Source organism: Thalassophryne amazonica, chromosome 1 (assembly GCF_902500255.1).
Source record: "Thalassophryne amazonica chromosome 1, fThaAma1.1, whole genome shotgun sequence".
In the NCBI taxonomy this organism is placed as follows: domain Eukaryota; kingdom Metazoa; phylum Chordata; class Actinopteri; order Batrachoidiformes; family Batrachoididae; genus Thalassophryne; species Thalassophryne amazonica.
The window spans coordinates 124,928,786-124,955,483 of NC_047103.1; the positions used below are offsets into that span (position 1 = coordinate 124,928,786).

At 39.7% G+C, this 26,698-nt stretch overlaps 1 protein-coding gene across 1 annotated transcript; it reads right to left on the minus strand.

Annotated features, from left to right (window-relative positions):
- Window positions 1-1,820: 1,820 nt before the first annotated feature.
- Window positions 1,821-26,578, minus strand: unc50 (unc-50 homolog (C. elegans)). The gene is given in 8 exon segments (XM_034174179.1): window positions 1,821-2,465; window positions 7,089-7,196; window positions 12,423-12,562; window positions 12,702-12,822; window positions 23,636-23,668; window positions 23,671-23,703; window positions 23,706-23,905; window positions 26,441-26,578. Coding segments are annotated over 7 exon segments (768 nt in total). The 5' UTR covers window positions 23,902-23,905; window positions 26,441-26,578; the 3' UTR covers window positions 1,821-2,328.
- Between the last annotated feature and the right edge of the window lie 120 nt (window positions 26,579-26,698).

Here is a 26,698-nt window from a genome sequence, read left to right on the forward strand (position 1 = left end):
GGACTGACATGAATCATGGCTACAACATGAGAGATGTCAATTGAAACAAAGGAGAGGATTATCAAACTCTTAAAAGAGGGTAAATCACGCAATGTTGCAAAAGATGTTGGTTGTTCACAGTCAGCTGTGTCTAAACTCTGGACCAAATACAAACAACATGGGAAGGTTGTTAAAGGCAAACATACTGGTAGACCAAGGAAGACATCAAAGCGTCAAGACAGAAAACTTAAAGCAATATGTCTCAAAAATTGAAAAAAACAAATGAGGAACGAATGGGAGGAAACTGGAGTCAACGTCTGTGACCGAACTGTAAGAAACCGCCTAAAGGAAATGGGATTTACATACAGAAAAGCTAAATGAAAGCCATCATTAACACCTAAACAGAAAAAAACAAGGTTACAATGGGCTAAGGAAAAGCAATCGTGGACTGTGGATGACTGGATGAAAGTCATATTCAGTGATGAATCTCAAATCTGCATTGGGCAAGGTGATGATGCTGGAACTTTTGTTTGGTGCCGTTCCAATGAGATTTATAAAGATGACTGCCTGAAGAGAACATGTAAATTTCCACAGTCATTGATGATATGGGGCTGCATGTCAGGTAAAGGCACTGGGGAGATGGCTGTCATTACATCATCAATAAATGCACAAGTTTACGTTGATATTTTGGACACTTTTCTTATCCCATCAATTGAAAGGATATTTGGGGATGATTAAATCATTTTTCAAGATGATAATGCATCTTGCCATAGAGCAAAAACTGTGAAAACATTCCTTGCAAAAAGACACATAGGGTCAGTGTCATGGCCTGCAAATAGTCCGGATCTTAATCCAATTGAAAATCTTTGGTGGAAGTTGAAGAAAAAGGCTCCAACCTGCAAAGCTGATCTGGCAACAGCAATCAGAGAAAGTTGGAGCCTGATTGATGAAGAGTACTGTTTGTCACTCAATAAGTCCATGCCTCAGAGACTGCAAGCTGTTATAAAAGCCAGAGGTGGTGCAACAAAATACTCGTGATGTGTTTGTTTTTCATGATTCCATAATTTTTTCCTCAGAATTGAGTGATTCCATATTTTTTTCCCCTCTGCTTGGCCTAAAAAAGTAACCGTTACTGACTGCCACAATTTTTTGCCCTGATTTCTTTTTTCCTGGTTCTCTCCCTCAGCCCCAACCAGTCCCAGCAGAAGACTGCCCCTCCCTGAGCCTGGTTCTGCTGGAGGTTTCTTCCTGTTAAAAGGGAGTTTTTCCTTCCCACTGTAGCCAAGTGCTTGCTCACAGGGGGTCGTTTTGACCGTTGGGGTTTTACATAATTATTGTATGGCCTTGCCTTACAATATAAGGCGCCTTGGGGCAACTGTTTGTTGTGATTTAGCGCTATATAAAAAAAAATTAATTGAATTGATTGATTGATTTCTTATAGTGTTTCTTAAAGCCAGAAAGTTGCCATTTGAAATGACTTTAGTTTTGTGTCATGTCTGTGATCTGCTTTTTTTCTACAAAATTAAACAACTGAATGAACATCCCCGAGGCCGGTGATTCCATAATTTTTGCCAGGGGTTGTATATATATAAATAAATAAATAGAGTAAAATCCTGCACAGGAGCTCATTTACATATATTAAACCAGTCAAGAACAGCCAAAATGTTTGCTCTTCAGGACACTCTTGGTTGGGTTTTTTTTTTTTTTTTTGGTACTTTAGTACAGAAATGGGATCTCACCTGCAAATGATTCACCCGCTGCTGGTAATCCTTCACAGTCCAACAGCAGCAAAAAGCAACTTTATAGCCAGAGAAAGTAAAACTGAAGGAACTCTGACTTAAGTTGATAAAACATTTTATTGAAAGTGCCTTAATAAATACACTTCCAGGAAAAAAGAGTGAAAATTGTCTGATTTACTACATCCGTGTTCCACAACTTTTTTTTTTAGAACTGTGTTCAAGATAAACAAATGAAACTTTATCTTTTTACAAATTTCTATATTACAACCTGTCAGACATACTATTTACAGATCATACAAAAGGAAAGTTTCTGTTTTCGTCCTGCATCTACCCCCAGCAAATCAACAGAATTTGGAGCTCGAGTTCAACGTAAGGACAGCAAGTCTGCAGAGCCGCACGAGATTCAAACATATCAGATTTACTGAAAGTGAAGCTGATAAGAATCCGTTAGTGTCCCACTTCACTGAGCATCAACAAGCAGCCCAGAGTTTCCACAAACAGGTGCTGACAGCAGCAGCAAGTTTCCCCCTCCTTTGGCCATCTAGAAGTGAGTTAGGAATGGGTGTCAAATCGGCCCTGGATCCAGCTGGAGACTGACATCAAAGTCGTGTTACTGCACTCTGTACTTGTAGAACCAGCAGAGACCTTGAGTGAAATTCCAGCCCAGGGAGATGGACAGGATGTAGAGGAGGCTGAGGAGGGTGAAGGGGTAGAGCAGCACCACCGTGTTCTTGAGGAAAGGCAATGCTGTGTGGGTAAACAGACATTTCACATTACACAATTTACCCTGACAGTCACAATAACATTAAATATATCAAACTTTTTTGGCACATTCCACTCATGAAATGCTATTTATTTTTTATTAGTTATTTTTGACTAACGTACTGCTCACTGAACAATCACATTCTCCACAGGAGATGTAATTTCAGTTTATTTCATTTTATATAGTGCCAAATCACAACAAGAGCAATCAGAGATTTCTGACGTCCACCATTCTGGATCCGGATCAACTCCAAAATTCAGTGGAGTCTTCCATGCCGTAATATCCATCTGTGGCGCAAATTTGGTGAGAATCCGTGAAGTAGTTTTGACGTAATCCTTCAAAGCCTATATAAAGTGAAATCTTGATCCAGAATCCAGATCCAGATCCCCTCCAAAATTTACTAAAGTTTTCCTTGGCCTAATATGTATCTGTGGTGAAAATTTAATCAAAATCAGTGCAGTAGTTTTGACATAATCCTGCTAACAGACAGACAGACAAATACAGTAAATAAATAAACGCAGATGATATGTCCTTGGTGAAAGTAATAAAGTTGCCTCAAGGTGCTTCACACAAGTAAAGTCTAACCGTACCCAGCCCCAGAGCAAGCACACAGACGACAGTGGTAAGGAGAAACTCCCTCTGATGATTTGTGGAAGAAACCTCAAGGAGACCAGACTCAAATGGGTGACCCACTGCTTAGGCTATGCTAACAGTTAAAAGGTTTTTGCAGTTTTACAAAGCTGAAGAAACAGAAAATAGGAAATCAAACAACACAACATAACAAAAGAAAAAAAGATACATTTGATGAGATGTAGATGATGTGGCAGTGACCAGAAGTGTGTTGGTAATGACAGTGCATCCACAAAGTATTCACAGTGCTTCACTTTTTCCATATTTTGTTATGTTACAGCCTTATTCCAAAATGCAGTACATTTATTTTTCCCCTCAAAATTCTACTCATAACACCTCACAATGGCAACATTTTTTTTTTTTTTTTTTTGCAAATTTGTTAACAATAAAAAAAAAAAACTAAGAAATCACACATACACAAGTATTCTCACCCTTTGGCCAATACTTTGTTGATGCACCTTTGGCAGCCTCAAGTCTGGAATATGTTGCCACAAGCTTGGTGCATCTATCTTTGGACAGTTTTGCCCATTCCTCTTTGCAGTACCTCTCAAACTCCATCAGGTTGGAAGGGGAGTGTCGTGCAGCCATTTTTAGATCTCTCCAGAGATGTTCAATCAGATTCAGGTCTGGGCTCTGGCTGGGCCACTCAAGGACATTCACAGAGTTGTCCTGAATCCGCTCCTTTGATATCTTGGCTGTGTGCTTCGGGTCATCATCTTGCTGAAAGATGAACTGTCGCCCCAGTCTGAGGTCAAGAGCGCTCTGGAGCAGGTTTTCATCCAGGATGTCTCTGTACATTGCTGCATTCATCTTTCCCTCAATCCTGACTAGTCTCCCATTTTCTGATGCTGAAAACCATCCCCACAGCATGATGCTGCCACCACCATGCTTCACTGTAGGGATGGTTTCTGGTTTCCTCCAAACATGATGCCTGGCATTCATGCAAAAGAGTTAATCTTTGTCTCATCAGACCAGAGAATTTTGTTTTGGCAAACTCCGGGAGTGGACTGCCATGTGCCTTTTACTAAGATGTGGCTTCCATCTGGCCACTCTACTAGACTGGTTATACTTCTGGGAAAATTGAATTCAAGAAGCATTTTTTGAGGAAAAGTAGTCAAAGCACTCTTTTCTGGTGTAGTTTTTCACACTGAACATGAATAAGGTCACTAATTAAGGGTCAATGGTCAATGAGTGCAAAATTCAAAATTTTTCAAAAAGTGTTTTATTTGACATCTTCTATCAAGATATGTAACTTATTTTACAATATTTTGTATAGTAAGGTTCATACAGGCTTTCAAAATGTGAGGAAAAAAGGAAAACATTAAATAAAATGTTATTCTGTAAATATCTCTGTAGTTGAGTGACTTTTAGTTCTTTAACATACTGTTTCCTTTCACTTTCATTGATTACATGCCACAAGTGAAATGGTTTGACTGACTCATATCCATAAGTAATTCCTAAGCAAGATTATTCTCATTTTTTTTATTGCTTCGTTCAAATTTTTCAACAGGTCAAAAATCCTGACGAAGCTCCAGCTGCAGGAACGAAGCTGCACGAAGGTTAAACGACGCCAATGAAAGTCCAGGTTTCTTGTTTCGTCAGGGCTTTGTCACCCTTTGTTAAGTGCCATGTGACTGGGCCATTAGGGCAACAAAAACCTCAATTCGTCCGTGTTTCGTTTTGCTGTCGTTCTTGATGTTTTTTAATCGTTTGTTTAGTTTTTGTCACATTATTGTTTAATTTGACTTCGTTGGAGCAGCTGAATGTTTTCACACCGTGCAGAAGCCGGTTTGTGAGTGCTGCTTCTGCTGCTGCGTACATGTACTGTCGTTAATTACTGAGCCTACTCAGCCTGTTTGCTTGGATTTTTTTTTAATCTGGGTGGGGAGTCAGGTTCAATGGGCTCAGGCACCTTATATAAGGAAGAATTAATCTTTTGTGTGGATACAATTAATTATTTTGCCACAAGCAACTGCTGAATTTGAAACAATAAAACGTTGTGTATTTTCCAACGGTACCTGAACACAGCGGTAGCAAGAGCAGCAGCTGCTGCGTGTGCTTATTATTTTTTATTAAATATGAGTGTAGGAATGACAATCCAGCCCTTATGTACATGTGGCAACAGGTAGATAATTAAAAAAAATTATATAAAGAGCTGTTCTGGAAGACAGAATTCACGTTGTGGATAAGCTGCAGCTGGTGGAAATAACTGCACATGTGAGTCAATGCACACGTTCACACGCATTGATCAATTTACTGCTCTGATATATTCAATCATCTTTACACTTATATTTATCCCCTGTTTTGACAGTTTTGTTATAAATCAATATATATGGCTTAGTAACGTAATACAGTGATACAGCAGTGACCACGTACGGCACACCAGAGTTTTTTTTTTTTTTTTTTGGAGCGAGCGCGCAGCAGACAGTGAGGATTCTGATGATGAAGGCAGTGATCCCTCTTTTGTTCTGGACGAGGAACCAGAGCAGGTGGTCCACCGACGTGCACACAGATCTCCACAGCTTCTGTTTGCAGTTTCTCCAGGACTCAGCCGCTATGAGCTCCGTCCCAGCGCCGAGTCCTGGAACTCAGATGCAGACACACACTGCTACAGCTGTGGCTCCAGACGCATTTCATTTAAAGCGTTGAGATCATTAGCTTCGGTTTTGTTAATTTCCTCTTTCGTCCCTTTTGCGCGCTTGCCTCGGAGGCTATTCGGTGATAAAATTATTTCGTCCACCTTTTCTCAACGAATTGTGACTTTTTTTACTTTTTCCCTTCGTTCAGGAATCATTGTGTGCTGTGTGACTGGGCCATTAGGTTAAAGGTCACCAGGTGCAAAATAAACTTATGGCGCAAACATTTGTTCCGACAGTCGATCAAAAGTGTTCTTATACCTCAATCAGCTCCTACTGAGGCCACCCACTCCAGCCCTCCCCCCCACCTGCCCTTCCCATCCTGCCAAAGTCTATTTTACTTCGCCCAGTTTTGACATGGTATTTCTGGAGCATTGCGCTTGCAGGCATCAGCGCACAACAAACTTCAAACTTTCCGACAAACTTAAAAACATATTAAGGCCAGGCAATGAAATTCTTACTTTGCTTGTTTCCCTTCACTTATACAAAATATTAAAAAGAAATAAGGTAATAAAGATAAAATGCATAAATAAAATAATTAAAATTAAATAAATTACTTTGTGGGAACTCTGCTTTCTGACCCGCAACATTTTCTGATCAAACTTATCCACACCCGACCGAACTGCAAGTTACGGGTTGAACGGCACATAGTTGCAATTTCCTGGAACTCTCACTGTATTTGTAAAGGTGGCCAGCAGGTGGTGGTGTGTGGTGAGTAAAATTCATTCCCAGTTGCTCGGTTTGTGGTTAGAAAGCCTGGCCCCCTACGGAGGTGACTGTGAGTTTGAGCCCAGTGAGGGACACAGCACAGATTACATCTGTTCATATTTTAAGTTTATACTGCAACACATTCAACTTGATGTATAATATATATAATCTAGGTGGAGAGATTATATCTCCACACTGGCATGGGAACACCTTGGTATCCCCAATCAGATGTGGTTAATGTGGGCTGGAAAAGAGAAGTTTGGGGTCTCCTGCTGGAGCTGTTGTCTCCACGACCCGGTTCTGGATAAGTGGTTGAAGATGTGTGAGTGAGTGAGAGTGTACTTTCATGGAGGTACTGTCAGCTGAACCATGATTTAAAAAAGAAAAAGTCACTTTCAAAAACACATGTTAGTTACTGTCGTTACTACACAGAAGACAGAGTAGTGGAAAGCCAATATGGCCTCACGAGCTTTAAACTATGAATCAGGAGTTTGGAAAATAACATTCTAAATTGGGATACGACCGACAACAACAGCTGGGTACCTTAATACAACACTTTTTCAAGATGTTGCATACATGTCAACAACATGGACATGGACACACACATGGTATTTAAATTTGCAGGAGACTCACCATTGTAGCCCAAGAAGGTGATGTAGAGATAATAACCAATAGCTACCAGCCACAAAGTGTTGCCTACAAAGTAACCGAGGAACCAGTCTGAATTGATCACCACAAGGTCTGAAACACAAAACAAACACAAAACAAACACAAAATCAGTAAGAAAAAATAAATAAATAATGTGAAAAGTGCAACGTTGGGTTGTAATTCCCAATTTTTCCAGGGTTATTGGGGAGCCTAACTTAGAAGACTCAAAAACTGATAGGAAACAGACTTCAATTTTGGATGCATTGAATAGATGCTTTCACTAAACAGGTAATTACCACATAAGTTTGCAAACTCAATCAATCAATCAATCAATTTTATTTATATAGCGCCAAATCACAACAAACAGTTGCCCCAAGGCGCTTTATATTGTAAGGCAAGGCCATACAATAATTACGTAAAAACCCCAACGGTCAAAACGACCCCCTGTGAGCAAGCACTTGGCGACAGTGGGAAGGAAAAACTCCCTTTTAACAGGAAGAAACCTCCAGCAGAACCAGGCTCAGGGAGGGGCAGTCTTCTGCTGGGACTGGTTGGGGCTGAGGGAGAGAACCAGGAAAAAGACATGCTGTGGAGGGGAGCAGAGATCAATCACTAATGATTAAATGCAGAGTGGTGCATACAGAGCAAAAAGAGAAAGAAACACTCAGTGCATCATGGGAACCCCCCAGCAGTCTAAGTCTATAGCAGCATAACTAAGGGATGGTTCAGGGTCACCTGATCCAGCCCTAACTATAAGCTTTAGCAAAAAGGAAAGTTCTAAGCCTAATCTTAAAAGTAGAGAGAGTGTCTGTCTCCCTGATCTGAATTGGGAGCTGGTTCCACAGGAGAGGAGCCTGAAAGCTGAAGGCTCTGCCTCCCATTCTACTCTTACAAACCCTAGGAACTACAAGTAAGCCTGCAGTCTGAGAGCGAAGCGCTCTATTGGGGTGATATGGTACTATGAGGTCCCTAAGATAAGATGGGACCTGATTATTCAAAACCTTATAAGTAAGAAGAAGAATTTTAAATTCTATTCTAGAATTAACAGGAAGCCAATGAAGAGAGGCCAATATGGGTGAGATATGCTCTCTCCTTCTAGTCCCCGTTAGTACTCTAGCTGCAACATTTTGAATTAACTGAAGGCTTTTCAGGGAACTTTTAAGACAACCTGATAATAATGAATTACAATAGTCCAGCCTAGAGGAAATAAATGCATGAATTAGTTTTTCAGCATCACTCTGAGACAAGACCTTTCTAATTTTAGAGATACTGCGTAAATGCATAAAAGCAGTCCTACATATTTGTTTAATATGCGCTTTGAATGACATATCCTGATCAAAAATGACTCCAAGATTTCTCACAGTATTACTAGAGGTCAGGGTAATGCCATCCAGAGTAAGGATCTGGTTAGACACCATGTTTCTAAGATTTGTGGGGCCAAGTACAATAACTTCAGTTAACTCAATAACTCATCGCAGAGAGCTCTGCCTGCTCTCCAGCACCTCACACACAGATGGGTGGGCCGTTCTCCTCAGCGTGGATCAGTAAAGTTATGTGATCGGTTTAAGATGTTGCATTTTGACTTATCTGCTGTGACTGCTCGCGTTGTATTAAACGGTATGTGTAAAAGTAAAACTGTTTTCTCCATGTAGCGTGGTAAGCAGAAGAACAGTATGCATCATGGCATTCCAGAGGAAATATGAAGTAATTATTATTATTAGTAGTAGTATAAGGAGATATGATGTTATTACTATTATTACATGAAGTTAGCAAAGTAGCAAATTGGCCATGAGACATACTGCCCCAACAACTATAAACAACAAAACAATATACTTCATGATGCAAATGCAGCGTAATCTAAACACTGTAGGCCAAGTAGTTTCTGAGATATGGCCAATTTAGCGTGCATGGGGTCTGCCGTTTTTTAGGCAAAAATTATGGCCATCATTTCTGGAGCCATGTTCAAGGTAGAATATCTCAGCAAATAATGGACTTAGAGAAATGAAATTTTCTGTGGCAGTTGTCATGGACACCCAGACTTGGACTATAGTCAAATAACAGACACTGACAATAAACTGTGAAGATTATGTATGCTCAAACTATGGAAGATATTACATTGACTACTGCAAGCATCCATGTTTGAGACACTGAAGCATACCATCACACTCAAAGAAGCCTTTCCATTTCTTGGTTCCTTAATGCCAGCTATACTGGCTATGAAATATGTAAATTTGGCATTTCTGTGGTAAACAGTTATTGTGGGAGAAACCTCTGAAATCTGAAAAAAGCATTTTGTGGTCGAATTTTATTAGAAAAGCTCATGTGGGCAGTAAATAAAACTCTTCAAACTGATTCCATTTTGAAGGTATTGATATCTACTTTATGTGTTATAAATATGGTCTTCTTTATGAAACTCCTTCCTGGTTTATTTAAGCATCCAATTCTGGCTAATTTGTGCACTCACGAATGTATTTCTAGTGCTGAAATGACAATTTCATTTTAATTGTGTGCACACACTGCATTCATATGATTCATGGCACACCACAGAATGCTTGCACATAGATCTGCCAGGGGGATTCCCCAAGGTTTCCACAGTTACTAGGCTTATATCCACCTGCATGATGAGCAATGCAGTGAAGGGAGTACTGCATGTCTGGACATGTTCAAAGCTGCTGCTGTGAGTCTGGTTTGAGTAAGAATGGCTGCACATCTTCCTCCCTGTTCTTTTTGTTCTGATGAAAGTGAATGTCATCACACTTTTTTCTGCAGGTGAATATTTTGATGATCTACATTTCAAATTCCTTTAAACAGACCAATAAACACTGAATGCAGTTTTTCTATTGGTATTGTATTCTATTGGTATCAGTCTTGTCAGAGTCATGTAATGCTTTGGAATAACACTTTTCAATTTCATGGTTTTTTGTAGGAAACAAGGGGTCAAGTCCATCACAGACTTAGATGATGCAACAAGAGAACTTCTGCTTTGCAGAACAGGCACATCACACAACATCACACTCATCATGGAATGACCCATAAACAAACAAATAAAATCAACTAACAAGATTTTTCTATTACAACATCACTGCACAGCTTAAGCCAGGAGATGCCACAAGTGATTAATGCTTGACTGAGTGATGAAAATATGGGACAAGCCCCCTGGTGGGCCATGAAAGTACTGCATGGCGGGCCATGAGAGGTCCTTTAAAATAAGCAAATTTAGAAGTGATTTGATTTAAAAGTTTAAAATGACCCAAAATATTTGATTATTTTAAAAATGTAATCAAAAGTAATGAATCAACATATTTAAGTGACGTGTTTTTCTTCATTTAACTGACCTATTTTAATACAATATACTGGTGGTGACACAGTGGATTAGTGGTTCGCCCTGGTGCCTCACAGCAAGAAGGTCACGTGATTGCTTTCCGCCTTTTCTGTGTGGAGTTTGCATGTTCTCCCCATGTCTGCATGGGTTTCCTCCAGGCACTCCGATTTCCTCCCACAATAAAAAATAAATAAATAAAAATAAAGCAATGCTAAAATACCCTCGGCCGTATGAGCATTGTGTTATTTATCATTTGTAGTTGTTTAGTTAATTATTATGATCCTATTATCTTACGTACAATTTGTACATGTTCAAACAAATCATTTGTTCATGTTGTGCAAATCAAGGAATATTTGTAGAGCACCCTCTGTGCATTTGCATGTATTAATATTAATAAGACAAATTTAACTCCATAGAAAGTTAGCTTTGAGTTAGCGAATGTTAGCATGCAAGCTAACGTCCAAAAAATGTCTTGTAAATTACACCAGAGGTGTTATCAGGTTACAAGAACAGCGTTTTCAGTGAAGTGTTTATTTCTCATTTGCTTTTACGTAATATACCAGAAACAAAGCAGTTAGCAAGTCGCTAAACTAGGAAGTGACGACACCATGCTAACCTGCGTAAAAATTTATTGTAAATAAGTTCAGAGCTGTTAATAGGTTCCAAAAACAGCATTTTCAGTTTTAGAAGTGCTTACTTCTAGCTAGCTTTTACATAATATGAGAAACGTGTATAAACACACAAAACAAAGCGGATTTGAAGAAACCAGCAACTGACGTCACAGTGTAACGCTACTCTAATTAGCTGTTACCCGCGTCACTCAAGCACGACACGGATCAGATAACAGAATGGGACCTTTTAAACCTCTTAAAGTACATCAAGGTTAGCCATCTTTGGACTTGTCCAAGGTCTGTGTCCCAAGAATGTTCCCTGTGAATTTGAAGACTATGGCAGTAATAGAACTGGATCTATGGTATACACAGACAGACAGACAGACGGAGGGACGCCAGGTCTTCGCAATACCTGATGGGCATATGTTGGCCTTGTGTAAAAAAAAAAAAAACATACTTATTTAGGGTCTGCTCCTTTCTCTGCTCCTGACCAAGGCAGCATCTCTACATCTGGAGTTGGTCCCCGGGAACCGGACTGTAGCAGCCCACTGCTCCTAGTGGTTGGATTGTGTCTAACTGTAATTAAGATGGGTTAAATACAGGGGACAAATTTTGTTGCATGTATGTATATCTATCTATAAAGCAAGATGTGTCTGTGTGTGGGTATGTGGCTCGCATATCTCTCTGACTGCTTCTCAGATCGATCTCAGCTTTCAGATATGGCTTGCACATAGTACGATGATCTGCATCCTTTATTATGAAAATTTGGGGATTAATTTTCAAAACCTTTGACATTAAACTGTTATTTTAACTACAATAAAAATTACAGACCTCTCCATTCTTTGTAGGTGGGAAAACTTGCAAAATCGACAGTGGACCAAATACTTATTTGCCCCACTATATGTCTGACCATGTTGGATGAATGGCAATCGTTTTTTTAAATGACTGTATTTGCATCTCTTTGTATCTCAACGTCAACCATGTCTTAAACATACACATTGTCTGTTAAAACTATGTAAGAGTAATTACACCTCTTTGTACATCCCACCTTCAAACACAGCCTCATATGACCATCCATGAAAAATCTACTTAAGCTCCTATTTTCCATAGAATATAAACTTCCTATGGGCACTGTACTAGTATGAACATTGACAATAAAGGCTCCACTTCTTCTTCTGGTTTAAATGAAAATAATTCATCTTAGTCTCGTGTGCTGATCAAAATTATGATTTAAGGTTTGGGTGGGGCCCCAGAAGATGTTCAGATTTCAAAGTGGGGCATAACACTCTTAAGTTTGGGAATGGCTGCTGTAAATGATGCAATATCAGACACTACAACCTTTTCTGGCACTTGCAGACATGGTGATAAAACACACAATCGACTCACGGTTAATGAAAAATAGCTGCAGAAAGTGCAGGATGACGAGTAGGGGGTAGAAAGCATTAAGATGAACATCGAAGGCGTAGCCCCACTCCACATCAAAGTTTCTACCGGGCTGTTTCAGCAGATATTTGTTGCTGATGACCCTAAAAAAGAGAAAACAAATTTGTTTCATAAAAGGCAAAAAAACAACAAAAAAAACAAAACAAAACATGACACTTTCACAGTAAATTTCATTTAATACATCTAGTCCAGTTTAAAGAATCACCAAAACCTGTGACTTACCACATCAGTGTTGATATGAGCAGACCGACTCCAATACAGTCAACAAAGACCACCCAGAGCAACAGCTTCAGAGTCTCCAGAAAGCCCATGTCCAGCACCAGACCAAAGCCTACTGTTGACACTACATGGAGACAGACAGGATCAGCTATTGGTTCTCACACATTATATTCAGTCACTGTAGAACAGACTACATCAAGCACTAAATGTCAAAGCACCTTACTTTGCTTTTGTGTGTGTTTCTATTTATACGTATATACAGGTATACATTATTATAAAGCAGTTTCAGTGTCTGCTACAGATGGAAAAGCGTGACAGAAATGCAGTCCATTTACAACACAACTTGAAAAAACAAAGATAGAAAAGTCTACAAAGAAGCAATATCTAGATGATTGTGTTGGAACCATAATACATTAGAGTGAATCAGGTGTCTGGTGCATCTGGCTTAATCAGTCCTATAACAGAAAGAAAATCTTTGTCTGGTCAGGTCCGCCACCTGGAGGGCAAACAATGTTTGACTGCAAAGAGCAGCATGCCACTTACTGCCCATCCACAACAAATGCAGTGACTGTGGCAGCCTGGGGAAGTTTCACTTCAATTTCAATTTAAGACTGTCCTGAAAATGATGGTATATGTAACTACATTAAAGTTTAATGAATATCTTACTAAGTTTAAATGTGAGAAACAAATGGACTTAGTTCACCAGCAAACCTCTCTGACTTTTGATGCATCAAGACAGAAGAATCGGTCTGGGAATACTGTGATGCATTTCAGTGGCTTAAAATGGCTTTAGGCCACTTTTAACTGTGCTGCTGCACATCGGTGCTATGCCAACAGATCGTTGTGTGTGTGTGTGTGTATCTATTCAGTTTTATATAACGCCACTGGAGGCATTGCTATGTACAGCATCAGAAAGCACAACGTAGAAGCAGACCAGAGAACAATCCAGGGGTTTCCAGTTTGTTAATGCCTTACTACCAGAATTTTTTCTGGAGTTAAAATCATTTCCTTTTGTTGATGTTTAACAAAGACATTGAACCCCTCGATTTTCTGTTTTGTTGTCTGTCAAACTTGGCATGAAGCCTATGGTATTACAATATGACAAGGTGCACATCAGTGTGTCACAAAGTCTCTGTGTCATTTGATTACGATAATCCTCTTCTTTACACTGGACAGAAATGACACAAAGCCTGGGAGTATGCCCATCCTGTCTACATGTGTTTTGTGGACTTGGAGAAGACATATGATCGGGTACCCCGGGAAATGCTGTGGGAGTATGGAATGAGGGGGTCTCTTCTCAGGGCCATCCAAACTCAGTACTCACAAAGGAAGAGCTGTGTCCAGGTTCTCTGCAGTAAGTCGGACTCGTTTCTGGTAGAGGTTGGCCTCTGCCAGGGCTGCACCTTGTCACCAATCCTGTTTGTGATATTCATGGACAGGATATCGAGGAGTAGTCGGGGGGAGGAGGGTCTTCAGTTTGGTGGGTTCAGGGTCTCATCCCTGCTTTTTGCAGATGATGTGGCCCTGGTGGCTTCATCAGCCTGTGACCTCCAACACTCATTGGATCAACTCGCAGCCGAGTGTGAAGCGGCTGGGATGAGGATAGCACCTCTAAATCTGAGGCCATGGTTCTTAGCAGGAAACCGATGGCCTGCCTACTCCGGGTAGGGAATGAGGTCTTGCCCCAAGTGAAGGAGTTCAAGTACCTCGGGGGCCTGTTCACGAGTGAGGGGACGATGGAGCGTGAGATTGGCCGGAGAATCGGTGCAGCAGGGGCGGTATTGCATTCACTGTACAGTAGTTGTGAGGAAAAGGGAGCTGAACCGAAAGGCGAAGCTTTCCATCTACTGGTCAATCTTCGTTCCTACTCTCACTTATGGTCATGAGGGTTGGGTCATGACCGAAAGAACTAGATCGCAGGTACAAGCAGCCAAAATGGGTTTCCTTGGGAGGATGGCTAGGGTCTCTCTAAGTGATAAGATGCGAAGTTTGGTCATCTGTGAGGAGCTTGGGGTAGAGCCACCGCTGCGTCGCGTTGAGAAGAGCCATCTGAGGTGCTTCAGGCATTTGATAAGGATGCTTCCTGGGCGCCTCCCTAGGAAGGCGTTCCAGGCACATCCACCTGGGAGGAGACCCCGGGAAAGACCCTGGACTAGGTGGAGACATTATATATCCACACTGGCCTGGGAATGCATCAGGATCCCCCAGTCTCAGGTGGTTAATGTGGCCCGGAAAAGGGAAGTCTGGGGTCCCCTGCTGGAGGTGTTGCCCCTGTGACCCGATCTCAGAAAAAAGGTTGAAGATGAGTGAGTGAGAAATGACACAGACATGCAGCAATGTGAGAGTAAAAAGCAACCTTCAGCCCCTACAATTTTACTCTGTGGTTTATTGATATTTTGACGATAATACTGTCAATGTTGGAATACGTTTGGCGATTTTCAGCTGTCCCAGGCAAAAGATTATCATTGTGAAAGAAACGTGGCATTACAGTGCCTTCCAAAAATATTGGAATACTTGATATTTCACAGATTTTAATTTCTTTATATCATTTCAAATAACAAACAAATAAATAAATAAATAAATAAATAAATAATAAAAAAATTTGAACGTTATCTTCCTTAAACTCAAACTGAAAGCAAATCTCTACAACTTGAAATAAATTAATTAAAAACAGAAAAGCCAACATTAGGGCTGTTCAGGTTATATAGTGAAAAAATAAAAGTTGTGAGAGACTTCGGGCCACATTTTTTGTTCCACTTGGGGTTTTATAGGTGCAGCCCAAATCTGAACTCAATCAGATAAGATGTAGAAGTCCCCCAGAGTGACACATTTTCCTCTTCCTCCGCTGGCAAGGCAATGTCACCCTAACGGGAGAAGACTCTGATGCCATTATTTTTCTTTTAATCATTTTTCTTTTACAGGTACATGTGATGGCTTCTAATTGCAAAAAGTGATGGTTGATTGGTCATCCAGAGGAGAACATTACTGAAATTACTGGAGTACTACATTTGCTTGTTTGGGGAAAATTGTTGCTTTGTGGGGGACCCCTAAACAATGTCTGATTGTAATAAAATTTGGCACAGATCTTTTATTTTATTAGTGGAACAATCCCTTTAAATAATCACTTTTATTGCCAGTTTTCTTCAGACAAGTCAGGGGATGGATAAATGAACATTTCCAAGTCACTGAATATATCTTGGACTTTATGTACAACCCCAATTCCAATGAAGTTGGAACGTTGTTTAAAATGTAAATAAAAACAGAATACAATGATTTGCACATCCTCTTCAACCTATATTTAATTGAATACACCACAAAGACAAGATATTTAATGTTCAAACTGATAAACTTTGTTGTTTTTGTGCAAATATTTGCTCATTTTGAAATGGATGCCTGCAACATGTTTCCAAAAAGTTAGGAAGGGGCAACAAAAGACTGGGAATGTTGATGAATGCTCAAAGAACACCTAATTGGAAACAGGTGAGTGCCATGATTGGGTATAAAAGGAGCATCCCCAAAAGGCTCAGCCATTCACAAGCAAAGATGGGGTGAGGATCACCACTTTGTGAACAACTGCATGAACAATAGTCCAACAGTTTAAGAACAATGTTTGTCAATGTTCAATTGCAAGGAATTTAGGGATTCCATCATCTACAGTCCATAATCTATCTGTCAGTCTGTCCGGGATAAACTCCCAAACTATAATATGTCGCCCTAAAAACTATATATATTCTAAATAATGACATAGGGAACAAACTGGTACCATTTTTTAAAAGTTGAACTGAAAATTGCCCCCCAAATAGCCATTTATGTAAGACCATACAGTGTTGTACCATGTGCTTTTCATGCTGCCACTTCTGTCTGTCCGTGATAAACTCCCAAACTATAATATGTAGCCCTAAAAAATATATATATATATTCTGAATCCTCATGAGAGAGACAGACAGACAGACAGACAGACAGACAGACAGACAGACAGATAGATAGATATTTAATTTATTTATTATCATTGTCATTACAACAACGAGATACAACATGGGGAACAAACTGGTACCATTTTTTTTTTTTAAAGTTGAACTGAAAATTTCCCCCAAAATAGCCGGCTGTGGGTATGACCAGGCAGATTCAACTTTCCAGCCCTGTATATGTGTTGGCCATCTCTGTTTATTTAATCCCTTTCTGCAGCACACTCAGCACAGCACAGCCACAGCACACTCAGCCAAACAACAACATCCTTAGGCTGAGGCTGTGGGGATGACCAGGCAGATTCAAATTTCCAGCCCTGTATATGTGTTGGCCATCTCCGTTTATTTAACCCCTTTCTTCAGCTACTTTATGTTCTCAACTGTTAAGCACCTGACTGTCCTGTACAACCCAGTTTGCCTTCCTGTCTGAATACATTCATTTTATGTTTGTAAAATTGCAATGTAAAACAGTGAAATACACCACTACCTCACTACCTATTTTGATTCATTGATATGTACATTTACTGTTACCTACCTTTTGTGTGTAATTTTTTATAAATTTGATTGCAAAACAAAGTCTGCATGAAGGACTTCAAATGTATTTGTCTTTTAACCAAGTACAACCCCTGGCAAAATTAGGAATCACCAGCCTCGGAGGATGTTCATTAAGTTGTTTAATTTTGGAGAAAAAAAAAAGCAGATCACAGACATAATTTTGGAGAAAAAAAGCAGATCACAGACATGACATAAAACTAAAGTCATTTCAAATGGCAACTTTCTGGCTTTAAGAAACACTATAAGAAATCAGGAAAACTAATTGTGGCAGTCAGTAACTGTTACTTTTTTAGACCAAGCAGAGGGAAAAAAATATAGAATCACTCAATTCTGAGGAATAAATTATGGAATCACCCTGTAAATTTTCATCCCCAAAACTAACAGCTGCATCAAATCAGATCTGCTCATTAGTCTGCATCTAAAAAGGAGTGATCACACCTTGGAGAGTTGTTGCACCAAGTGGACTGACATGAATCATGGCTCCAACACGAGAGATGTCAATTAAAACAAAGGAAAGAATTATCAAACTCTTAAAAGAGGGTAAATCATCACGCAATGTTGCAAACGACGTTGGTTGTTCACAGTCAGCTGTGTCTAAACTCTGGACCAAATACAAACAACATGGGAAGGTTGTTAAAGGCAAACATACTGGTAGACCAAGGAAGACATCAAAGCGTCAAGACAGAAAACTTAAAGCAATATGTCTCAAAAATCCAAAAAATGCACAACAAAACAAATGAGGAACAAATGGGAGGAAACTGGAGTCAACGTCTGTGACCGAACTGTAAGAAACTGCCTAAAGGAAATGGGATTTACATACAGAAAAGCTAAACGAAAGCCATCATTAACACCTAAACAGAAAAAAAAACAAGGTTACAATGGGCTAAGGAAAAGCAATCGTGGACTGTGTATGACTGGATGAAAGTCATATTCAGTGATGAATCTCGAATCTGCATTGGGCAAGGTGATGATGCTGGAACTTTTGTTTGGTGCCGTTCCAATGAGATTTATAAAGATGACTGCTTGAAAGAGAACATGTAAATTTTCACAGTCATTGATGATATGGGGCTGCATGTCAGGTAAAGGCACTGGGGAGATGGCTGTCATTACATCATCAATAAATGCACAAGTTTACGTTGATATTTTGGACACTTTTCTTATCCCATCAATCGAAAGGATGTTTGGGGATGATGAAATCATTTTTCAAGATGATAATGCATCTTGCCATAGAGCAAAAACTGTGAAAACATTCCTTGCAATAGACACATAGGGTCAATGTCATGGCCTGCAAATAGTCCGGATCTTAATCCAATTGAAAATCTTTGGTGGAAGTTGAAGAAAATGGTCCATGACAAGGCTCCAACCTGCAAAGCTGATCTGGCAACAGCAATCAGAGAAAGTTGGAGCCAGATTGATGAAGAGTACTGTTTGTCACTCATTAAGTCCATGCCTCAGAGACTGCAAGCTGTTATAAAAGCCAGAGGTGGTGCAACAAAATACTAGTGATGTGTTGGAGCGTCTTTTGTTTTTCATGATTCCATAATTTTTTCCTCAGAATTGACTGATTCCATATTTTTTTCCCTCTGCTTGGTCTAAAAAAGTAACCATTACTGACTGCCACCATTTTTTTTTCCTGATTTCTTATAGTGTTTCTTAAAGCCAGAAAGTTGCCATTTGAAATGACTTTAGTTTTGTGTCATGTCTGTGATCTGCTTTTTTCCTACAAAATTAAACAAACTGAATGAACATCCTCCGAGGCCGGTGATTCCATAATTTTTGCCAGGGGTTGTATTTCCACTTAGTTTGGGGAGTCCATCTCTTATAGTTCTGCTGGACAAACTTTAGCCCATTAACTATTATATTTATAAGACATCAGCATTACAAAAACAAATGTTGGGCAATTGTTTTGATTAAAATGACTGGCATCTGGCTTATGTCTAAAATAGGTTAACCCGGGCAGCGCCGGGTACCTCAGCTAGTATAATAATAAGCTTCAGAGAATCTGGAGAACATTCTACATGTAAGCGGCAAGGCCGAAAACTAACACTGAATGGCCGTGACCTTCGATCCCTCAGGCGGCACTGCATTAAAAACCGACATCATTGTGTAAAGGATCTTACCGCATGGGCTCAGGAACACTTCAGAAAACGACTGTCACAGTTTGTCCCTACATCTACAAGTGCAAGTTAAAACTCTACCATGCAAAGTGAAAGTGTGGTGTGGTCTCATGAGTCCACATTTCAAACCGTTTTTGGAAATCATGTACGTTGTGTCCTCTGGACAAAAGAGGAAAGAGACCATCCAGATTCGTGCCAGTGCAATGCTCAAAAGCCAGCATCTGTGATGGTATGGGGGCGTGTTAGTGCCCATGGCATGGGCAACTTACGCATCTGTGATGGCACCAACAATTCTGAAGGTACATCCAGGTTTCGAGCAACACATGCTGCCATCCAAGCAACATCTTTTTCAGGGACGTCCCTGTTTATTTCAGCAAGACAATGCCAAGCCACATTCTGCACATGTTACAACAGTGTGGCTTTGTAGTAAAAGAGTGTGGGTACTAGACTTGCCTGTATGCAGTCCAGACCTGTCACCAATGAAATGTGTGGCGCATTATGAAGCGCAAAATACAATAAGGGAGACCCCGGACTGTTGAACAACTGAAGTCATACATCAAGCAAGAATGGAAAAGAATTCCACCTACAAAGCTTCAACAATTAGTGTCCTCAGTTCCCAAACGCTTATTGAGTGTTGTTACAAGGAAAGGTGATGTAACACAGTGGTAAACAAACCAATGTCCCAACTTGTTTGAACCGTGTTGCAGGCATCCATTTCAAAATGAGCAAATATTTGCAAAAAACAATAAACTTTATCAGTTTGAACATTAAATATCTTGTCTTTGTGGCGTATTCAATTGAATATAGGTTGAAGAGGATTTGAAAATCATTGTATTCTGTTTTTATTTACATTTTACACAACACCCCAACTTTAGTGGAATTGGGGTTGTACATCAATTATGGTAACTCCATGGTAAACCTGTATGGAGTAGACAGTTTTCAAAAACTGAGTGACTGTGCAAGAAGAAGAGGGAGGAAAGCCACCAAGACACCCAGACAACCCAGAAGAGCTTATAGGCTTCTCTGGCTTTGAATGGAGAAATTGTGCATAGTGCATGTTTTGCATTTTATATCCCCAGTTACAAAGCTTCATGATGAAGTGGTATAAAGGAGGATTTTCTTTGACCAAAACATCAATTTTAGGCTCAGATGTGCAAATTGTAACTGAACTTTCAAGCCTTCTGAAATGAAATTGACATGATAGTTGTAAAACAGGTCATTGAAGGGATTTCAGAACCATTAACATATATTTGTAATTTGTCATTTCAAACCGGTAAATTTCCCAATGAAATGAAAATAGCCAAAGTTGTACCGCTGTATAAAACTGGGGATAGACACCACTTCACAAATTATAGGCCTGTTTCTTTGCTTCCACAATTTTCCAAAATATTAGAAAAATTATTCAACAATAGATTAGATAAATTTATAAACAAACATAAATTACTTATTGACAGTCAATATGGATTTAGAGCAAATAGTTCAACATCACTGGCATTAATAGAATCAGTTGAGGAGATCACAAATGCCATAGATCATAAATTACATTCAGTTGGAATATTCATAGATCTTAAAAAAGCTTTCGACACAATCAATCATGATATATTAATAAACTTGAATGGTATGGGATCAGGGGATTAGTGTTGCACTGGGTGAGAAGTTATTTGAGTAACAGAAAATTTGTGAAGTTGGGGGAATATACATCATGATGCTTGGACATTGCTTGTGGTGTCCCACAGGGGTCAGTATTGGGTCCGAAACTCTTTTTACTTTATATAAATGATATTTTTTAATGTGTCCAGATATTAAAATCAGTATTATTTGCAGATGACAAGTATTTTTTGTTCTGGGGGGGATTTGCAGAAACTACTAAGGAACATCACTACAGAAATGGGAAAGCTGAAAATGTGGTTTGACAGAAATAAATTATCATTAAACTTAAGTAAAACAAAATATATGTTATTTGGCAATTGTAATAAAGACATACAAGTACAGTTACAAGTACAGGGGGTGGATATTGAAAGAGTATATGAATAACTGATGATAATTGATAATAAAATAAACTGGAAGTCTCATATAAAACATATACAGAGCAAACTGTCAAGAAGCATTTCAGTTCTGAACAAAGTTAAATACATTCTGGACCACAACTCACTCCGCATTTTCTATTGCTTGATCTTACCATATTTACACTATTGTGCAGAGGTCTGGGCAATAATTATAAATGTACAACACAACCATTATTCATACTGCAGTATGTGTATATATGTATGTATCTACACTAGAGATGTTTATGATGATGGGACTTGAGTTTGTGTTGTGTTAAATGTGTTTGTAGCATGGCCCAAGCAGAAGGTCACCCCTTAGAGTCTGGTCTGCTTGAGGTTTCTTCCTCAATACATCGGAGGGAGTTTTTCCTTACCACTGTCGCCTGTGTGCTTGCTCTGGGGGTTGGTAATGAGTATATATGTATGTTTGTATGTATATAAGGGGTGGGCGTTTATAAGCTTTGCTTCTGCTCTGCTCCCTTTTGGTCACACATGTGGATTGTCTTGTGTATCAGTTTTTGTTACTGTTGAGTTTGTGTGCCACATAAATTCATTCATTCATTCTTTTTAAGAAAATCCTATTTTTGGACAGTTTTGCCCATTCCGCTTTGCAGCACCTCTCAAGCTCCATCAGGTTGGATGGGGAGCATCAGTGCACAGCCATTTTCAGATCTCTCCAGAGATGTTAAATCAGATTCAGGTCTGGGCCCTGGGTGGGCCACTCAAGGACATTCAGTGTTGTCCCGAAGCTGTTCCTTTGAAATCTTGGCTCTGTGCTTAGGGTCACTGTCCTGCTGAAAGATGAACCGTTCCCCAGTCTGAGGTCAAGAGCGCTCTGGAGCAGGTTTTCATCCAGGATGTCTGTGTACATTACAGCATTCATCTTACCCTCAATCCTGACTAGTCTCCCAGTTTCTGCTGCTGAAAACCACCCCCATGCTTCACTGTAGGGATGGTGGGTGGTTTCCTCCAAACACGTTGCCTGGAATTCACGCCAAAGAGTTCAATCTTCATCTCATCGGACCAGAGAATTTTGTTTTTCATGGTCGGAGAGTCCTTCAGGTGCCTTTTGGCAAACTGCCATGTGCCTTTTACTAAGGAGTGGCTTTCATCTGCCCACTCAACCATACAAGCCTGATTGGTGGATTGCTGCAGAGATGGTTGTCCTTATGGAAGGTTCCCCTCCCTCCACAGAGGAATGCTGGAGCTCTGACAGAGTGACCATCGGTTTTTTTTGGTCACATCCCTGACTAAGGCACTTCTCCCCCGATCGCTCAGTTTGACGGGCGGGCCAGCTCTAGGGAAGAGTTCCTGGGTGGATCTGAACTGCTTCCATTTGCAGATTATGGAGGCCACTGTGCTCATTGGGACCTTCAAAGCAGCAGAAATGTTTTTGTACCCTTCCCCAGATTTGTGCCTCCAGATAATTCCTTTGACTTCATGCTTGGTTTGTGCTCTGACATGCACTGTCATCTGTGGGACCTCATATGTAGACACCTTTGTGCCTTTCCAAATCACATCCAATCAACTGAATTTACCCAGGTGGACTTCAATTAAGTTGTAGCTCCAGTGTTTTCTCTCCACAGAGAAATGCGGAGTGACCATTGGGTTCTTGGCCAGCTCCGTGACTAAGGCCCTTCTCCCCCGATCGCTCAATTTAGACGGGCAGCCAGCTCTAGGAAGAGTCCTGGTGGATTCTGAATGTCTTCCATTTACAGATGATTGGACCTTCAAAGCAGCAGAAATGTTTCTGTACTCTTCCCCAGATTTGTGCCTCGAAACAATCCTGCCTCAGAGGTCTACACACAGTTCCTTTGAACTCATGTTTGGTTAAGCTCTAACATGCACTGTCAACTGTGGGACCTTTTATGTAGACAGGCGTGTGTCTTTCCAAATCATGTCAATCAACTGAATTTACCCACGAGGTGGACTCCAGTTAAGCTGTAGAATCATCTCAAGGATGATCAGTGAAAACAGGATGCACCTGAGCTCAATTTTGAGCTTCATGGCAAAAGGCTGTGAATACTTATGTACATGTGATTTCTTTGTTTTTGTTGTTGTTTTTAAATAAATTTGCAAAAATGTTTTTGCAAAAACAAAACCTTTTTTCACATTGTCATTATGGGGTATTGGTGTAGGATTTTGAGGAAAAAATTTGAATTTCATCCACTTTGGAATAAGGCTTTAACATAATGAAATTTGGAAAAAATGAAGCGCTGTGAATATTTTCATGATGCACCGTACTTCACACTTACCACACAACCAGATGCTAAGCAGGACAAGGAAGCGGGATCATCCCTGGCCCACTGGTCTTTGGTCTGTTCCTGTAGTGGAAGTTGCGGTATACTCGCTGTGGTGAAGTAAAAAGGTAAAGCATCTGCCACAGGGCAAATTCAAAGTCCATCTGTTTAAAATGCAGCAGCCGCCGCAGGTATTTGTAGCGCTTGGCACCCGCTGTGTGGCGTGCAGCATCTCTGGAACTGAGGGTACCATTGTTCTGCAGCGACGTGGTCGGCAACATGGTGCTTTAAGAAAAACCCAAACAAACAGATTTTATTAGAAGAGTATATGGAAAGGTGAAGCTAAAAAAAAACCCAATGGTGAACATGCTGTCTGGTATAGAGGAAAACATACCAACTAAATACAAATATAGCCATGATGCTTTGCTCAAAATAAACTGAAGGCACAGCTGACGAGACTGAACATTTAAAGCATAGTGGACCTATTAACAAAGCAGTAACGGACAAGGACAACTTCTGATTTTAAATTTGTTTGTTGCATTTGATAACACCTTGCATAAAATCCCAGTAAAAGAACAGTACTGTAAACAAAACATGTAGTCAGAAATTCACATACACACATCATGGACATGAAAATTATTTAATGAAACTATTTTGGGACAAAATTAATATACAACATACATATTTTCATTAAAAACAGAAAGAGGAATTTCTGACATCAAAAAATTGTGAAAAGTATACAGACAGGACCAAAGCGTACATACGGCCACTTGGACTGTTATCCTTCATCTTGATCTATTTGACAAATCCCAACTTTGTTACTACACAACCAGAATAAAGTTATTTCAAGAGCATTTATCATGCTAATGAAGAGACTGAAAGACTTCAAGGTTACTGAAGAAAAAAAAAACACCACCTTGCTTTTAATTTGCCTGACCCAAACTTTACTGCTTACACACAGAAGCTAGGGTTAGAATAATGGCAAAGCAAACAGTTTCAAAAAGACCTCAAAGAGCCACTTACTAATAGTTAATCCAATCTGTATAGATGTACAATGAAAAACGACCATTGACTTGCCTCGCCTCTTATCAACAATGCTCTATGAAAAGTGTCTGGAAAACACAGCAATGTTTACATAGACAGCAATAATTTGATTATTGACCTTATTCTAAATGAAGCGGTTACAGCAGCCATAACTCTACATCTTGGGGTTTTCTTATGGCAGCTTCTGTAATTGCTGTTCTGTTACTCAGTGTGTGATGGTAGTTCATTAGTATAGCAGTGAGTGTCCTGTCTGCAGGAGACAGGGTTTGATTCTCTGAAAGAAAAGATTTTTTTTAACTCCCTTCGTATCAACCAACATTTCTTGTTTCTGCTATTCTTTGGATTCATATTTAGTGCATCCGGAAGGTATTCACAGCGCTTCACTTTTTCCACATTTTTTTTATGTACAGCCTTATTTCAAAATGACCTTATCACTAATTCAAGAAGACTTGAGGCTGTAATTACTGTCAAAGGTGCATCAACAAAGAATTGAGCAAAGCATGTGAATACTTATGTACACGTGATTCCTTTTTTTTTAATAAATTTGCAAATATCTGAAAAAAAAACTTTTTCATGTTGTCATTATTGGGGTGTTGTGAGTAGAATTTTGAGGGAGAAAAATGAATTTACTCCATTTTGGAATAAGACTGTAACATAACAAAATGTGGAAAAAGTGAAGCGCTGTGAATGCTTTCAGGATGCACTGTACCTCTAAGATTCACAATATTTGGACTATTAACATTAAGGTTAGGGTGTCATGTCACTGCCGTGATAATAACCTACCAACACACTTACGGTTACCATAACGATATCCAAAGGCCTATGGGTTGCCGCGGAGCCATGTCACTTCTGGCGAAGTGGCCAATCCGAAGGCAAGAATTCGTACTTCCGCAACTGGCCGCCCGATGAAAACCACCTCGGGCTGCATTGATTGTCCACTGAAATCAGCTGGTTTGTTTTGTCTCTAACTTGCTTCTAACAGCCAGCTGACAGCTCTCACTGCTTGAAATGATAAGATTTATACATCAAGCTGACCTGAAATGAACCGATGTACATTAATTGACTTTATTGACGAGTCTGACCCCTTAGAAAAGTGACATGTATTTTTGTATTGAGGTCGGCGATGTTTTCATTGGCCTGAAATGGCCACCAGAGGGCGCTCAGTGTAATGTCCCCTGCAACCCATTGTAACAAAAACCATATTTAGATTATGGAGTTTTATTTATATTCCCGTTCACATATTGCACAGCAGTCTGATAAATTATTCACCTTCATCCTCTACGTCTTATGTGTTGCAAAATACTGCCAAAACTCCAGTAGGAGGTCACAGAGTGAGTAAGGTGGTTTACATGTGTGCAATGCACATCAATAAACAAAAGGCTTAATTAGATTATATTATTGCTTACTTTGATTATGACATTCAGATTAAGGTAATTAGTGTTGTTTACATGCCAGTTTCTTAATCAGCATATGGTCTTTTCAGATTTAAGATCAGAAATTAGTGTCCATGTAAACGCACCTACGCAACAAGGAAATACAACTCCATCGATCACACACCACAATCTAGTTAATAAATTATACATTGATTAAACTTGGTCGTATATAAAGGCATTGTACTATTTTACAGCTGTAATTCGGAAACTGATTAATTTTTAATTTTAGTTGACTGAGGCTGTTTGCTAGACGACACTTAGCTTCTCGCTAACATAGTAGTAAACGCAATATCCGCTTGATAGGACCTACACCACGAAATATAATAATTTTAAATATATTTACCTATCTTGCTGTACCTTTTCACATTACAAAGAGCAAATTCTTGTGTCTTTTGCTGTACAGGAAGACACAGTTATCTGCGTACGTTTCCTGAAGCACTTCGGCGAACACGTTGCTACTTCCGGGTAACAATGCGTGCATTGTGGTAAATGTAGTTCTCGGAAGGAAAGTCGTCAAATAAATAAGACTGGACAAACAAACAACTCTATGAATCACCCATTAAATAAATATATACAACAAACAAACATAAATAAATAAATA